The 16,727-nt window shown below is 42.6% G+C and overlaps 2 protein-coding genes across 3 annotated transcripts in view; both read left to right on the top strand.

Moving 5' to 3' along the window:
- Window positions 1–8,248: 8,248 nt before the first annotated feature.
- Window positions 8,249–16,207, top strand: F2RL1 (F2R like trypsin receptor 1). 2 transcript variants are annotated; one of them, XM_061620342.1, is made up of 2 exons: window positions 8,249–8,332; window positions 14,426–16,207. In XM_061620342.1, the coding sequence occupies exons 1-2, from the start codon at window positions 8,260–8,262 to the stop codon at window positions 15,523–15,525; spliced, it is 1,173 nt and encodes a 390-aa protein (XP_061476326.1). In that variant the 5' UTR covers window positions 8,249–8,259; the 3' UTR covers window positions 15,526–16,207. The 2 variants fall into 2 exon arrangements, with proteins under 2 accessions (XP_061476326.1, XP_061476318.1); XM_061620334.1 differs by lacking the exon at window positions 8,249–8,332 and adding an exon at window positions 8,339–8,460.
- S100Z (S100 calcium binding protein Z) overlaps window positions 8,252–16,727 on the top strand; it is a 48,271-nt gene continuing 39,795 nt past the window's right edge. Inside the window, exon 1 of the mRNA XM_061620365.1 lies at window positions 8,252–8,332. The gene's annotated coding sequence lies outside the window, so the exon portion shown is untranslated. The remainder of the gene's footprint in view (window positions 8,333–16,727) is intronic.

The following is a 16,727-nucleotide window of genomic DNA, read 5'->3' as shown; positions in this document are numbered from 1 at the left end:
GTAAGAAGAACACAAACAAACATACAAAAATGTAATTCTCCATCTTTGGAGACGGCAGATGTTGCCATCACTCACCATATGTTCAGAAGCACGTTACCAAATTCTTCCAAGCTACACAGGAAGTGGATTGGACTGTGAAAGACCAACCCAAATTGTGTTTGCATTTTGACCAATTTGTAGGGCAGTACAATATCTCAGAGAGGAGTTCAGGTCTCCTGCTCCCCTGGTGCATTCACTATAGCTGCCCAATTGCCCTGCTTTTTAAAGTTTGATAGAAATATGTGTTGGTCATAGGTGCCTTCCTAAACTGCAAGGTTTTCTGCCTATTAGCGAATTTCTGTGCTTTTTAATCCAGATGGGATCCTATGCAAGTTTGCTGAGAATGGATTGATCATTTGCATGCTTATTGGGTTCAGTGGGATTTACTCCCCTGCAATCATGCTTAGGATAGGTAAAAATGACAATGGGGAGGGAGGCTTGGAGTGGGCAGAGAAGTAGGAAACAGGAAGAGGAGAGGAAGAAGGGAGGAAGAAGGGAGGAAGAAGGGAGAGGAGAGGGGAAGGAGGGGAAAGGCAGGTCTGATCATTTGCATGCTTATTGAGTTCAATGGGATTTATTCTCATGCAATTATGCTTAGCATATGTAAACCTGACGGGGGGAGGAGGAGGAGAACAGGAAAGGAGGGAGGGAGGCTGGAATGAGCAGGGGAGGAGGAAGAAGGAAGAGGGGAAGAAAGGAGGAGGAAGGGGAGGAGAGGGGAAAGGCAGGTCTGATCATTTGCATGCTTATTAAGTTAAGTGGGATTTACTCCCATGCAGTCACGGCTAGGATAGGTAAAACTGACCATGGGGGAGGAAGAAGGGGAAGGGAGAGTGGAGGAAAAGAAGAAGGGGGAGAGGGGAGCAGGAGGGGGAGGGGGAGGGAGCAGAAGGGGATTGAAAGGGGAGGAATGAAGGGAGGGAGAGGAATGAAGGGAAGGGGAGGGAAGGAGCAAAAGGGAGGTGATGGGAGGGAGGAGGAGGGGAGGGCAGGTTTGATCACTTGCATGCTTACCGAGTTCAATGTGATTTACTCCCATGCAATCATGCTGGAAAATGAAATGGACTGCCTTCAGGTTGATTCCGACTTATGGCGGCCTTATGAATAGGGTTTTCATGGTAAGTGGTATTTAGAGGAGGTTTACCATTGCCTTCCTCTGAGGCTGAGAGGCAGTGACTGACCCAAGGTCACCCAGTGAGCTTCATGGCTGTGTGGGGATTTGAACCCTGTTCTCCCAGGTTTTAGTCCTAGGATAGGTAAAACTGATCGTGGGGGAGGGGAGGGCAGAGGGGAGGTATTGGAAGGGGAGGGGGAGGGGAAGGGAGGGATGAAGGAAAGGGGAGGGAAGGGGCAAGAGGGAGGGGATAGGAGAGATAAGAAGGGGAGGGCAGGTTTGATCATTTGCATGCTTTTTGAGTTCAGTGGGACTTACTCCTATGCAATCATGCTTACATTAGGTGAAACTGACCTGGGGGAGGGGCAGGGACAGGAGGAGGGGGCAGGAAGGGGAGGGGAAGGGGGAGGAGATTGGATGTGTGGGCACTGGGAAGAGGGAAAGACCCTTTCCTTTCCAAAAGGAAAACACTATGAACAGTTTCATTCTTTTTCAGGGTTTCCCCCACCTTTTTGTTCTACAGCATTTTGTTCTACAACAAACACATGTAGCCTCCCACCCAAATTTAAACCAAAGTCGTACTTGACAACATCCACACCAGACCTTTATTTCACTTTAGACAGTCATGCCTTCTCTCAAAGAATCCTGGGAAGTGTAGTTAGTGAAGGGTGCAGAGAGTTGCTAGGAGATGCCCTGTTCCTCTCACAGAGCTTCAATCAGAGCAGCTGACTGTTAAACCACTCTGGCCACTGGAGCTCTGTCAGGGGAACGGGAATCTCCTCTCAGCACCCTTCACAAACTACACTTTCCAGGATTCTTTGGAGGAAGCCATGAATGACTCAAGTGAAATCAAGGTATGGTATGGCCCCCTGATTAGGCAAGCCAAGCAGCTGTGAGTCTGGCTTTTAGAACAGTGACAGTTGGTTCTTACTGAGCATGCCTGACATTGTCATTCTGTTCAATGCTAAATTAATTAAATTAATTAAAAAACAGCCAGGCATTTTTTAAACTTTTAAACTGCAGATGATGAAGGTCAGAGTATGGGGCAAGGTCAGTAATAGGATTACAGGTACTCTGTGGCTGCGTTCACACATGGAGCTAATAGTGCTAGTTTAATGGATTAAAAAGGTAGCACTTTGTTCTGGATTTCAAAAATCCTTTTCACACTGCAGTACCCGTTATACCAGCATTTTGCGCAACTGTCTTTCACACACAGAGCAGAGTTTTTCTCTCCCCCCCTTCATTTGGCCTCACACGACACCAGATGAGCAGGTCTTCATCTACCTTTGGTTTTAGGCCTGTTCTTTCGGTGTGTGTGGGAGGGTTGAAAGAGGCGCGATAGCGACCAGCTGAGAGGTGCGGCAGCGCAGCAGCAGAGGCTCTGGTTGAGCACAAGCAGCAGCAGCACAGGCTGAGCGAAGGCTGCATGCTGGGAGGGCTGTTGGTAAGGGTGGGGATGTACTGCATGGCTGTCACGTGAGCAGCGGCTAGCACAAAACTCCCGCAATCTTCCGGGTTCCCAGCCTGCTATCGGAATTTTTCTGGTATCATTTATTGCGGAAATTAGCGCTAAACTTCCACTACATTCCACCAGAATTCCGGAGCTACCCATTATGTCATGTGAAAACTCAAATTTAATGTGCAAATTAACTGGAAATAAATAATCAGAATAACGGAATAAAGTGCAGTGTGAAAGCACCTTGTGAACATGGCTGATTTTTATTTAATTTCAACACATTATGAGAACTCTGACAGAAAAAGTCCAAAAGGGGTCTGGTTTTTCTCTCTCTTTTTACACTTTGAATTCTTGTTTCTCTCTGACTGTTTTGTGTATCACCATGAAAATTTAGAGGGTTGTTAAGCAAGCGTTTCTGAGTTCAGGACTATACATTTTGTAAGGTTTCGTTTTGAAACGAGCTTATGGGAAGCATCAGAATGGCATGGGGGGTATCTTCGATTTAACATGCAAAAAAATCATGCTGACTATAGTATACAACCACTCTCATGGCTATACAATAAATAATCTGAATAAATAAATGATAAATAAACCTGTAGCAGACCCCAGCAGGAACAAGGGGGAGAAAAAGTCTAATTAAATAAATTACATCACATATGTTGTATAGCCGAAACAGCTATTGTTATTATTTGCTGTGTTCCCTCATCTATCTTTAATTCTCTTCACAGAAGCGGCATGCTGAGGGGAGAATGCCGGCCCTAAAGAATGTTGCCTTGAAAAGCCCCTTCAGAGGGAGAAATTTGCTTAGGAGAAGAAATGGAAAATAACAGGCTGCTTAACCTTTCCTTTGCCAGTTGTTTCCCCCCCCCGAAATGCCACACATAGGTGCTTCTTTAATCCCATTTGGCATTTCAACTCAATGTTTATGAGTAAGCCTGGAGCTTTGCCAGAGATAAAAACATCTGGGGCAGGGCAGGAAGTTTCAGAGAAAGCGTCAAGTCCTCCTTTCCCTCCCATCCTTCCCTTGTGATGACTCCTGAGGGCACCTTGCAAATGAAATGGAACCTTTTGGATTTCCTTACAGGAGACTGAAGTGTAAAGTGTAGTTTCCCCCTTGAAGGATTTAACTAAGCGAATATTAATAGATGAAGTAATAAGCCAGGAATGCAGTTTATTGTTAAAGGTAACCAGTTACCCTTAGTGTAAACAGGTTTTAACTGTACAAAAAATATGATAGGATTAGGCAGGAAAGGTAGTTGAATCTGAACAATTTAAGAAAGCTATTCTATGTTTTCAGAACAATAGAGTAACTTAAGGAGTATTCTTGTGTAACTTCTAAATTATGGCATTTGATATTGAAGTGAAGCAAATAATGTTGTTTTAATTCATTGTAAACAGACATGAGTCAACCAGACAGCTTTTGCCTATTAATGATTTAAATAGACATGGCGTTGGTATTAGTCATTCTGAACAGTGATTAAGTCAATAGTTTGTAATTAAACACAGATGTGAACTTCAGAGGATTATACCAAGCTGAATTTATGGCCTGTCTTCTCTGCTAAGTATCTGAACAATTTAAGAGTCTAATCTCGTCTCTGTGGTTGCTTATTTGAGTTAACAGGAAGTCACCAATTTTAGTCTCTCTAAATCAGATGTGATGCAGGCGAATTCATGACTATAATCTCCCATGTAGTTGAGAAATCCTAACGGGGGGGGGGGGGAAGCAAATGAAGTGGGTGGAACAATCTGCTACTTCCAAAGCCAGGTCAGGAGATAAGGAGCAGTTCCTTCACCCTCCTTTTTTCTCAGCAATTCTTTTGTTATCTCCCTCCACCACCCCAGTTTCCATGGGGGAAAATTCACTACACCAGCTCCAGGCTAGGGTACTTGAAGAAACCATCACCGGGGTCACTCAGGAGAACAAAGGGGCTTGGATTCACTGGATCCAAGGCTGCTTCCAACCCACCCCAGAATGTCCTGTTTCAATGCTCATTTCAATGCTTTGTGCAGGTATAACTTTGGCATCCAGGACAAATATCCCCCCTTCCCCACCATTGGACCTCTCCAAACTGAGTGAATGGGCGGAAAAATGGCAAATGCAATTCAATATAAACAAGTGTAAAATTATGCATATTGGAACAAAAAATCTTAATTTCACATATACGCTCATGGGGTCTGAACTGGTGGTGACCGACCAGGAGAGAGTCCTCGGGGTTGTAGCGGACAGCACGATGAAAATGTCGACCCAGTGTGCAGCAGCTGTGAAAAAGACAAATTCCATGCTAGCGATAATTAGGAAAGGTATTGAAAATAAAACAGCCAATATCATAATGCCATTGTATAAATCTATGGTGCAGCCGCATTTGGAATACTGTGTACAGTTCTGGTCGCCTCATCTCAAAAAGGATATTATAGAGTTGGAAAAGGTTCAGAAGAGGGCAACCAGAATGATCAAGGGGATGGAGCGACTCCCTTACGAGGAAAGGTTGCAGCATTTGGGGCTTTTTAGTTTAGAGAAAAGGCGGGTCAGAGGAGACATGATAGAAGTGTATAAAATTATGCCTGGCATTGAGAAAGTGGATACAGAAAAGTTTTTCTCCCTCTCTCATAATACTAGAACTCATGGACATTCAAAGAAGCTGAATGTTGGAAGATTCAGGACAGACAAAAGGAAGTACTTCTTTACTCAGCGCATAGTTAAACTATGGAATTTGCTCCCACAAGGTGCAGTAATGGCCACCAGCTTGGATGGCTTTAAAAGAAGATTAGACAAATTCATGGAGGACAGGGCTATCAATGGCTACTAGCCATGATGGCTGTGCTGTGCCACCCTAGTCAGAGACAGCATGCTTCTGAAAACCAGTTGCCGGAAGCCTCAGGAGGGGAGAGTGTTCTTGCACTCGGGTCCTGCTTGCGGGCTTCCCCCAGGCACCTGGTTGGCCACTGAGAGAACAGGATGCTGGACTAGATGGGCCACTGGCCTGATCCAGCAGGCTCGTTTTATGTTCTTATGTTCTTATTGCAGAAGAACCTTCATACCATCCTAACCTCCTCCAGCCAGCAGATCTATTGAACTAAATGGGATTTACACTTGAGAAGACATGTATAGCACTGTTCCTGCTATACATCCTCAGGCTACTTTCATGTAGGCTTCAGTGCCATTGCCCTGTGCCTCCTCACTTGCCTGCTCCATCCCCCTACCTGTGCCATAGCCTTTTGGCTGGACCCATCTCAGTGTTGCCAACAAGATTTTTTTCCCCACCAGGGATCCTTCTGGATTGAAAGGCAGGTTAGAAATTGCATTGATCCGTGCGTGCATGTGTGTGCGTGCGTGTGCGTGCGTGCGTGCGTGCATGTGTGCGTGTGAATGTATAATGCAACACAGTGAACACCAGTTTAATGAGCCCAGTGTTGTACTAGCATTTACATGGCATAAAGGGAACGACTCTCTGATACAGGAACTTCTAGCATACCATCAAAGCTCCTTGTGTAGTACACAATTTTTGCTCCTTTCTGAATTAATAGACCAACTGTTTATTTGGGAGTACATGTTAGTTAGCTTCCTGTGGCAGCATGGAGGTGTTCTGGTTTTTTACAGTATATTTGTTTTTGTTTTTAAAATTGTTATAAGTTTTGCTTGGATACCTTCAGGTATCAAGCAACTAATAAATCTAATAATAATAATATTATTACTTTTTTTCTTTGTGAGACACCCAGAGAACTCTTGTTATGGGGCAGCTATGTAATTGCATAAAACAAACAAACAAATGGGCACTAATTGGACCAGAATATTCTTCAGTGGTACCTTAAGTGCTTTCAAATGTGGTTTTAGCCTAAGAAATATTTATATATCTATATCCCTTATATGTATTTATGTATACACAATAAATCCCACATTTCTGCAATTAAAATCAAATTTGAGGCACCTTACAAGTGAAAATATAAATCACAACAAAATCATAAATAAACCTAACAATAAAATCAGCCCCATTTTTCAAAATAAAAAAACAGACTTAAAAGTAAAGGAATGAAAGCACCTTATGGGGTTCTGACACAGCAGTAACAATTCATCTAAATTGTATTTAGCTCAAAAGTGTGTAAAGAAGGACAACTTTGCAGCGAGCAGGATTTGGTACAGAAAAATAAGGTATTAATTATATAGGCATTTTTTATAAAAAGCAGCCTTCTGACTGCAATGTAGAGCAGAGGAGGAAAAGAGGTTACTTAACCCTTTTCCTTTTGGCTTTTTATTCCTAATTTCCCCCCCTTTGTGTTTAACCTGGAAGGGGGTGAGGATTTTTGAAAAGAGAAGACTGGTGCTGTGCCTCTCCCCTCAAAATCTTAGCCTACCAAGATGGCTCTTCCTTCACTAACTGGCTAAACTATAATCCACCTAATCCCGTTTACCTGGGCCTAAATGTAATGTAAATTACAAGATCGTCCTTGAATGGCTCACTTCTTATACCTTCAGTAAAAGAAGCGAGGTTGGTGAGGACAAGGTCTAGAGTCTTTTCTATCGTGGCTCCTACACTTTGGAATTTGTTGCCAACTGTCCTCCGTCAGGCCCCCTCCGTTACGCTTTCGGCAGACTTTGAAGACCTGGCTCTTTACCCAGGCATGGGAAGGGGACTAGACTGGCAGATTGAAGTTCTTGGGGGGTTTAAATTCAAATTTAGGCTGGCAGATTGCAGATCTCGGGGGGGGGGGTTAAAATGTTTAAGCTTTTAATTTTTAATCTCTACTTTTTAGGATTTTGATTATGTCTATATGGAATGTACTTGTGTTTGGTTGTAAGTCACCCAGAGTGGCAGATTAACCTCTGCCAGATGGGCGGCTAACAAATCTCATAAATAAATAAATAAATGTACTGCCTTCAAGTCGATTCCAATTTATGGCGGCCCTGTGAATAGGGTTTTCATGAGGCTGAGAGGCAGTGAGTGGCCCAAGGTCACCCAGTGCGCTTCATGGCTGTGTGGGGATTCGAACCCTGGTCTCCCAGGTCAAAGTCCAACACCTTAACCACTCACTAAATTAATTTGGATTTACTTCGGAGTAGACATCAATTGCACTGTTAGTAACTAACCCACCCAGTGGTGCTTACATTGCAATCCTAACCATGTCTACTCAGAACTAAGCCCTATTGAATTCAGAGGGGCTTACTCCCAGTTCAGTGGGGTTAGGAATGCAGTTTTAGGCTGCAATACAACACACACTTACCTGGGAGTAAGTCCCATTGAATCCAATGGAGCTTACTTCTGAATAGACATGTACTGGATTGCAGCCTTAGTTATTAAGTAGTCAACTACTTGGCGCCTGCGACTCCTCCTGGAAACGCGCATGGCTCTGCTGTCAATGGCAGTAAACCTTGGCCGCCTTTTGCCGGTGGGCCAAGGTCCACCTACGCCTCGTTCCTACGCACTGAGCTCACCATGTCTGGTTCCCCCGAGGGAAACGAATAGCACCGGGCTAGATCAAGGCGAGAGGGCGGGGCCGGACCGCTGACGCCACAGAGGTGCTGTTAGTTACGCACCGCCCCCGGCGCCCTCCACCTCTCCCTTGTAGGGATCTGTGAAACTCCACAGGTGCCGACGACGCTCGAGGAGGAAGTTGAGGGTGGTAGTTTCGCTGCAGCGAGACTCGTGCTGTGGATATGGGGCGCCTCCGCCGGGCTTGGCTGGGGTTCCTCGTCCTGGGGGCAGCTCTGGTGGTCGCTTCTGCCACAGGTGAGAGAGGGGCCCACGCTCGCGGAGGGGAAGAATGTGGCGGAGAGACCCTTTTCTCGGGGGGATGTGGGTGCGTGGCCAAGGGATAGCCTCCCCCCCCCGGATGTTTTTGCTCTCCTCTCCAGCAGGTAAAGTGAACGTAGATTTTTGCGTCTCTCTTTTTAGTCCTAGCAACAGTAAGTGCAGTAGGACTTTACTCCCAAACAAGGGTTGCGCCTTCGGGGATGTTGTCTTTGTTGAAGATTCCATTATTATGTCTCCACTTCGGCTCTGTTAGGTAATCGGGGCTTAACTCCCTGAGCCTGATTTCCAGTGCGTGGCTCTAAATCAAATAAAGTCTCCTGAGTATGTGTAGGATGCTTTTCCTTTCTTTTTTAACTTCTGGTTCCCCATGAGTGGTTTTTATATATCCGAAGTAAAGAACTCCAACCCTATTAACTTTACTGAGCCTGTTGATTCATTTGCCTTGAAAAATTTCAGGGTTTCTGGTGCAGAGTTTGAACATTACTGACTTACAGCAAACTGGCACCGCTTCTGGCATCTTTTGGTTTTCAGTTTAAAGCTACTAAGTGACTAACTTCAATGCCTGATAACGAATTCTTTTTGTAAGCTAGAGCACTGTTAATATCTGATTTTCTGTGTAGTCTGCAAGATAGTAAGGTCAGAATTATATGTGTTCTTGTGATTTGGTGCTGTGTGTCTCACCTTGATCTCATTTGTAACACATCCAGTAAATCTTGTAAATAATGCTTAAAAATTACTTCTCTCTAAAATATATTTTCTGAAAGACTTTGCATTGCAACTGACAGTTAATAGCATTATTATATAAACTTGACATGTTGATAATGCTTTCCCTTGAACTGGGGTGTTCATTTCAAATACATAAAATAGCTCATAACAGACTTTTTTACAGCTTTAAAACTCTTGAACAAGTATGCTCACTTTATCACTAAGAGAATATTTTTGGGAGCAATGGATAACCAGGCCATGAGATTGAATATAAATTTATAAGGCTGTAGTACAGTCTGTAACCCTTATTAGCTGGAAAAGTATGAGAAACTTGGGACTCTTTTCATGACTGCTGGGTATGTCCTTTAGTGCAATAATTATCAGAACTTAATTTTACAGAAATGTGACTTGTGCAATAGGAAATGATCCTAAATGGCTTTATAGCAGTTTCTTGAAGGCTCCTCTTTTATCCTCATAGGGACCTCCTCTTTTACTTACCACTTGCTGCAAAGATTGACTGGGCAGCAAGGAGGCAGTCCTGGTTTCCATAATACCAAGACTGGATAAACTTGTTGTGTCTGAGATGCTCAATGTCAAGAATATATTTTAAAAAAAGATAACGAAAGGTTTATGCTTTCCAAAGATTTATCTGCAGCTTTTAATTTTGTGGTAGTGTTGATAGCTGCTTCTGTTTCTCATTTCACTGTAAAACTTTCGCTTGTGTCTAAATGCCTCTTTTGCTTCCTGCATCTTCTGCCTATGGAGCATAGTTAATTGATAACTATCTGATTATCATTTTCTATGGCATCTGTGCATTTAGACTGACTGTGGTTTGTGACTGTTTGATCAGCTCGAGTAATTTTCTAATGAGAAAATCTAGTTTTAAAATGCGATTCAATACCTACAAATGGCTTTGTAATATGTTTCTAGAAATATGTTACCCAGCCCTAACTATTGTCTCTTTCAGCAGAAGCCAATAAAGTGGACTAAAACATCTTAACGGATTGGCTACAACCCACAGTTATTGATTTATATCATGCCACTGATGCACATGAAGCTTTCTAGCATAAAACCTAGAGCATGGAAGATTACTTTTTAAAAGGAATGAATTACTATTACTATTACATGGCCCCAAAAAGGAATAAATTACTATTACAATTGTTCTGAAAGGAATTGATTCCTTTACCATTACTCAAAAGTAATCACTACAATTACAGTTAAGGGTTTTTTGGGGGGGAACTAGAGTGCCTTCATGGTGCTGGCCTTGACTGCTGCACCTAAAACAACATTAAAAATAAACACAGAGAGAGAGAGAGTAGAATTAATTATTTAATCCATAAGATAGTGGTGGTCTCTGCTGGTAAGAGAGGTGGGGAGGGAGGCAGGGCCGCTATTCAGACCTTTACACGTCAAACAAGTGCAACCCCCCTCCCTCTCTCTCTCAGCCAGCAAGCTTCATCTCTCTCAATCAGCTGCCTCCCAGACCCTGCCCTGCCACCAACTAAGTCACACCTACCCAAGCAAACATTTTTCCGCGGTGTGCACAAAAGTTAAAATACTGCAAATGTAGCAAAGTAGCCAGGGATGACAACAGAGGCCGCTTTGCATGCCAAGTGCAAACACAATATTAACACACACACACACGTTCTGCTGCTGCCTTCTTCTTCATCATCTCTGTCCTTACCCTCCAGCTTCTTTCTCCCTCCACTCCATTCTTCTCTACCACTTTTTTAACAATTGTTTTCTCCACCTTGTCTCACTCTCCATCTCTTCCCTCGTTGCCTCCTAAACACCCACAGAGCACGAGGAAGAGTGACGCTGTGCAGAAGCCCAGTTTGAGGCACATGGTTTTCATCCACAGATCAGAGGAGCAGAAGACTTCCCCTGCTCCCCCCTCCCAGTAACACCCCAAGTAATGCTGGAAACATTACAATTACTCCTCAAAAGTAATAAAATTACTCCTCATTCTATTACAATCAGTGTAAAGAAATTACCCATTTGTTCCTCAAAAAAGTAATAACTTGCAAGTAATTCATTTTTGTAATTAATTACGTTCAAGCTCTGATAAAACCAAAAAGGCAGGCCCCCACTTTCAAAGAGCCTGCATTCTGAAGTTTGAAAGTGGAGAAAGAATAGAAGTATGTGAGAGACAAATAGACTTTGTTGTAGTTGGCGATAAGCTGTACCACTTTTTGGCACGGTAATTGTACAGAAGGTCTCTGGTTCAATCCCTGGCATCTCCAGATTGGCCTGGGAGAAACACTTGTCTGAAACACTGGAGAGCTGCTGCCAGTCAGTGTAGACAATAGTGAGCTAGGAGGGCCAGTGGACTAGCTTGGGAACATAGGAAGCTGCAGGGCCGGAACCAGACCGCAGTGGGGTTCTGTCCCCCCCGCATGTGCTTAAATACACCCAGTTGTGCAACCTCTTGCATCTCTGTGACAGTATGTTGACACGCATGCCTGCCATCACCCAAGATAGTGGCAGGAGCATGTTGACGATTTGCTATCATGCACCGTGACCCAATGGTGGCAGGAATTGTGGAATGGGAGCTCCACCCTCCCAGCTGCAGCGGGCCTTGGCCAGGGCCTGACCTGGCCATTTTCTGGTGCTGGGCCTAGGAAGCTGCTTTAAGAGGGTGGGTGGAATTCCTATCCAGTTCTGTCTTGCTCCTTGGGAATGTGGAATCTCTAGAAATATGTCTCCTGATATCGATCTGTCTGTTTCACAGTGAAGAAAGCTACTTCTTGTGCCATGCATGTACATATATAATGTCACCATATCTAAACCATCACTGCAACTTCTGTAGTGCCTCCATGTTCTTTTTGAATATAACACTGGTGATTGTGCTTTATATCTTCTGATTATAGGTGAAATTCACTCTTAAGTGATTAGGAACTATTTGATTAAGGGAGAACTGAAATCAGCAGGATTTTGCTGGAGATTCCAGCCTTGTTCTTGAGGATTGCACAGTGTGTTGTTGAGGGGGGGAAATAGCACTTTGTAAAATTCCATAAATCTGACCCTATTGTTGGGTAGAGTGAGTTGGCTGTCTTGGGTTCCAGATGTCAAAAGGTGGGGAGCAATGGCAAAATGTTAGGTGACAGAACTGTATGGGCTGCAGGGCCTCTCCTGCACCCCCTAAGCTAGCCTCTTTGTCTTGGGTGCAAAGGAGGATGCTGTCCCATCCCTATTCTCCAGTGTTGAATTAAGATTCAGCAATCAGTCTGGTTGGCTTCCGTACATGGAATAGTTGGGCAGCAGAATGTGTTAGCCTGGCTCTGCAAACTAAATTTTAAAATGGAATCGGAGAAAACTTCATATTGTGGGCTTTCTGTGTGAGGGCATGGGAAATATTTCCAAAGGCTAAGATAATATTGGGGAGGGGGTCTTGATACCTCCTCTCTTCAGTACCTCCTGCTTATATTTTGTATATACTGTGCACACTAATGTTTTCTTCATTTTTTTACTGGTTTTTCAGGTAGATCTGAATGTCTGCTGTACAAGCACGACCTATTCCAGTTTTCTCCTGTTCTTACTGCTAATTAATGCGTGAACCTTTTAGTCAGTGGTTCCATTTAGCATCCAGTAGTAATGTCTAATCACATAATGGTATGAGTTGAAGCTGTGTAACAACTTTACTGTAAGAGGGTTTCGTTCTGACTAATGGTAACGTGTGCTGTCCATGTTAGGTAGACAGGAGCAGGCAGTGAAGACACCTTGGCCTAATGCTCAACCTGCTTCTGCATTAATTTAGACAGAAGTACGTGCCATGAATGAAATATATTGTTCCCAATACTGTGTTTGTTTTATATCACTAATGTAGGAGTGACGCACTTGCTGGTTTGCGTAATAAACTCTTACAGACAAAAATAATAAATGCACTCAGTTGGCAGCAAAACTAGCTGAGAGTCAGTGTGATACAGTTGTTAGAGTGTCAGACTAGAAGTGGAGAGACCCGGGTTCAAATCTTGACTCAGTCATGGAGCTCATTGTTGTGATCTTTGCCCAGTAACAATCTCTCAATCTTGCTTGTATCACAGGGCTTTTCTGCAAATAAAATAAAGGGGGAGCCCTGGAGGAAGGGTGGGATAAAAACATGATGGATAAATAAAGTAAAGCAGCCTCAGAGGACATTTGCAGGAACAATGGGCACACATAGTAAGGATTAAGAATGAGGGATAAAGTAAAAACAGCCACTGAGGGCTTTGTCAGGAACAATAGCCAGGCATGGGAAAGATTAAGCATGACCTTCCCCTCTGCTCTCTTGTTCCCACCTCTAGTTACTTTAATATACTTTATTTTGGGTGGTGCCTTAAACCCCATTATGTTCTCTTTTTCTTTTTAAAAAATGGATTACTTACTTTTTTAATTATACAAAATGTAATTATTTTTACAGATTGCACATGGGCGCTCACATGAAGAAGTTCATAATAAATACAAATATGTATGAGAGAAAGAGAATGATATATATCAAAATCTATATATTTGTTTTCTAGGAAATTTTTGGATATGAGGTAAAATTTTAATTCACGTGTGTCACGTGAGTCTGAAATGGTACAGCTTAGACACAGTTTTACCACCTCCAGTGAGAATGTGGACTTAGGAACTTTAGAAGAGCTCTGCTGGATCAAGTCAAAGGCCAACCAGGTCCCACAGTGACTAGCAACCGCAGGAAATGAGGGGCAATAGCCTTCTGCCACTGTGTCCGGTATTCAGAGGCCTAGTGCATCTGATCCTCGAGGTAGTATACACCCATCAAAACTTGAGACATACATTTAATTGGTTTGGTAGTTTTCCATAATAGTTGAGCCTTCTGAAACAGGAAACTAATATGCTTAAAAATAAGAATCCAGCTGGTTTCTGTGCGTGCCCACGCAGTGAATGGCTTTCTTTAAAAACTATGTTTGGTCTTTCAGATCTCCTGCGTTTGACCAGATTAGATGGAGGGGGGTGTCTTCATTCATGTCTCTTTCATACACACGATGGGAGGCTCCCTCTCTCTCTTTGTTGTCTTACAGTGAAAAGTGAGCATAGAAGAGGAATGCTGAACTGTCACCCCTCCCTTACCTTATCTCCTTGCATCTGGCCACTCCAGTCATGTTTCTTCCTTCCCTTCCATGTACAACTTAAAATGTGTCAGCTTCTGTTTACTACCAGCACACGACTTGGTTAACTGGTCTTCTTATTGGAGTCAAGCTTGACAGTTGCCCTGTCTGTTTAATGGTAGTAATGTTCAAAAGCAATTTTAATTATAGTATCAAATCAAGTATTTAGGAATGTTCTCTATGCATGCTTCATGCTGATCATATTTACTTTTTAATCAATAAACAGCTAACACTCTTGCTTATATCTCCTTTTTAGTGAGAAATGAGACCAGCAGGTCTAAAGGAAGAAGCTTTATTGCTCATAAAATCAATGCAAGCAACTCTTCTAGAGCAGCATACAATGTGGATGATTTTGCAACCCAAATCCTTACTGGTAAATTGACTACAGTTTTCCTGCCCATGATCTACATTGCAGTATTCATCATTGGCTTGCCAAGTAATGCCATGGCTCTGTGGGTCTTCTTCTTGAGAACGAAGAAGCGGCACCCAGCAGTGATCTATATGGCTAACCTGGCAATGGCAGATCTCCTCTTCGTTATTTGGTTCCCTCTGAAGATTGCATACCATATTAATGGCAATAACTGGATCTATGGTGAAGGCCTATGCAAAGTGCTTGTTGGGTTCTTCTATGGAAACATGTACTGCTCTATTCTTTTTATGACTTGCCTCAGCGTACAAAGGTATTGGGTAATTGTGAACCCCATACTGCACTCAAGAAAGAAGTCTGAAATCTCTGTGGGGATTTCAGCTGCAATATGGATCCTGATTCTGCTTGGCACCATCCCATTGTATCTTGTTGACCAAACTGTTTATGTTTCTAACCTAAATATCACCACTTGTCATGATGTCCTGCCTCATGCACTACTGGCTCATGACATGTATAACTACTTCCTTTCTCTGGCAATTGGCGTCTTCTTATTCCCTGCTGTTCTCACAACTGTTGCCTACGTTCTCATGATAAAGACTCTGAATGCTTCTATTACGGATGTAAACATTGGGAGGAAACGTAAAAGAGCCACCAAGTTCATCATTACTGTGCTTTCCATGTACCTAATATGCTTTTTGCCCAGCAATGTTCTTCTTGTGGTACACTATGCCCAGATCAAAATCCATGGCGTCAGTCATGTATACGCCTTCTACATCATAGCACTGTGCCTTTCTTCTCTAAACAGCTGCATTGATCCATTTGTCTATTACTTCATTTCAAAGGATTTCAGAGACAATCTCAAAAATGCACTCCTCTGTCGAAGTGTGCGTACTACAAAGAGGATGCAAGTCTCCCTCTCTTCAAATAGATACCCAAGAAAGACCCCCTCTTATTCATCCAGTTCAAACACTACTAAATCAACCTACTAAATCTGCATGTAGAAAGCAGGAAAGTTTGACCTCGTATTGGCAAAGAATCCTGTGCTTTAAAAAAATGGAACAGTGTTTGATTCATAGAATTGTCCATTTGATTTTTTACCTTCCTTCCTGTGGGAACTCAAATGGTTTATAGTAGCATTCTTGTTCTCAAATGGAAAACCAAAAGCAGTAGTCTTGATGTAGGTACTGTGTGGTTTGTTTGTTTTTTAAAAAAGGCAGAAAGATTCTGTTTTGTAGACCACATGGTTGGTTGTCAATGCTAATAGCCACTACTAGTTTCCAGGTATATTGTAACACAGTGATGGTCTTCTGTAAGTTAAGAGTTTTGAGGGCCACAGTAATGACACAAGTCTTACAACACACATGTACCATTTGTAGATAAATCATCTATGTATTTGCCAAATCTGTCTGTTTCCAATATCTGTGAAGGCCCTGGAATATTATATTACTGATGTCCAAGTGACTACTGTTTGCACTGATATATTTGTAAGTTTTTTATATCTATAAATAATTTATAGACAATTCTTTATATTTTAAATGTGCTGTGAATATGGAACGAGACTGATAATGTAGTCTCAATGTAGCATGTAATTATGTGCCTTTTTAAAGAATTGTACTTTGCAATTCTACTTCCAATATCGTAAACTTTTTATAAAGTGGTACTTTTAATAAACTCCAAATTTTGTGTATCATTGTAAAGGTTCTGCAATATTGTCCTGCACAGCTTTAAAGTGGGTGGGGAACCTCAGCCCCATGGGTCAAAGGTGGCCTTCGAGATCTCTCTGTCTGGTCCTCGGGCCTTTTCCTCAGGTTACACCCCTGTATCCTGTTCTGCCCATGAACTGAGCAAGTTAGGGTGCAAGAATATTTATAGGCTGGGCCCACAGGTAACTGAAATTGAGCAATAAGGTTTTTTAAACGTGGGTGATATGGGGGGCTATGGGCTGGATTCAGATGAAATCAGTTGAATTTAGTTTATTATTTTATTTATTTATTTATTATTTGATTTATATCCCGCCCTTCCTCCAGGCAGGAGCCCAGGCAGTTGCTATTGAAACTGAAAGGATTAAGTTCAACTACATCTACCTGGACCCATATCTAAGTGTTTGAAATTGGCACTATAAAATATACAACACACACAAACACAGACAAATTTTGCTTTGAAAAACCAACAAATGTGACATTTTAATTAA

Source organism: Rhineura floridana, chromosome 1 (assembly GCF_030035675.1).
Source record: "Rhineura floridana isolate rRhiFlo1 chromosome 1, rRhiFlo1.hap2, whole genome shotgun sequence".
Classification (NCBI taxonomy): domain Eukaryota; kingdom Metazoa; phylum Chordata; class Lepidosauria; order Squamata; family Rhineuridae; genus Rhineura; species Rhineura floridana.
The sequence above is the reverse complement of the archived record's forward strand: the minus strand, read 5'-3'. Positions and strand labels throughout refer to the sequence as shown.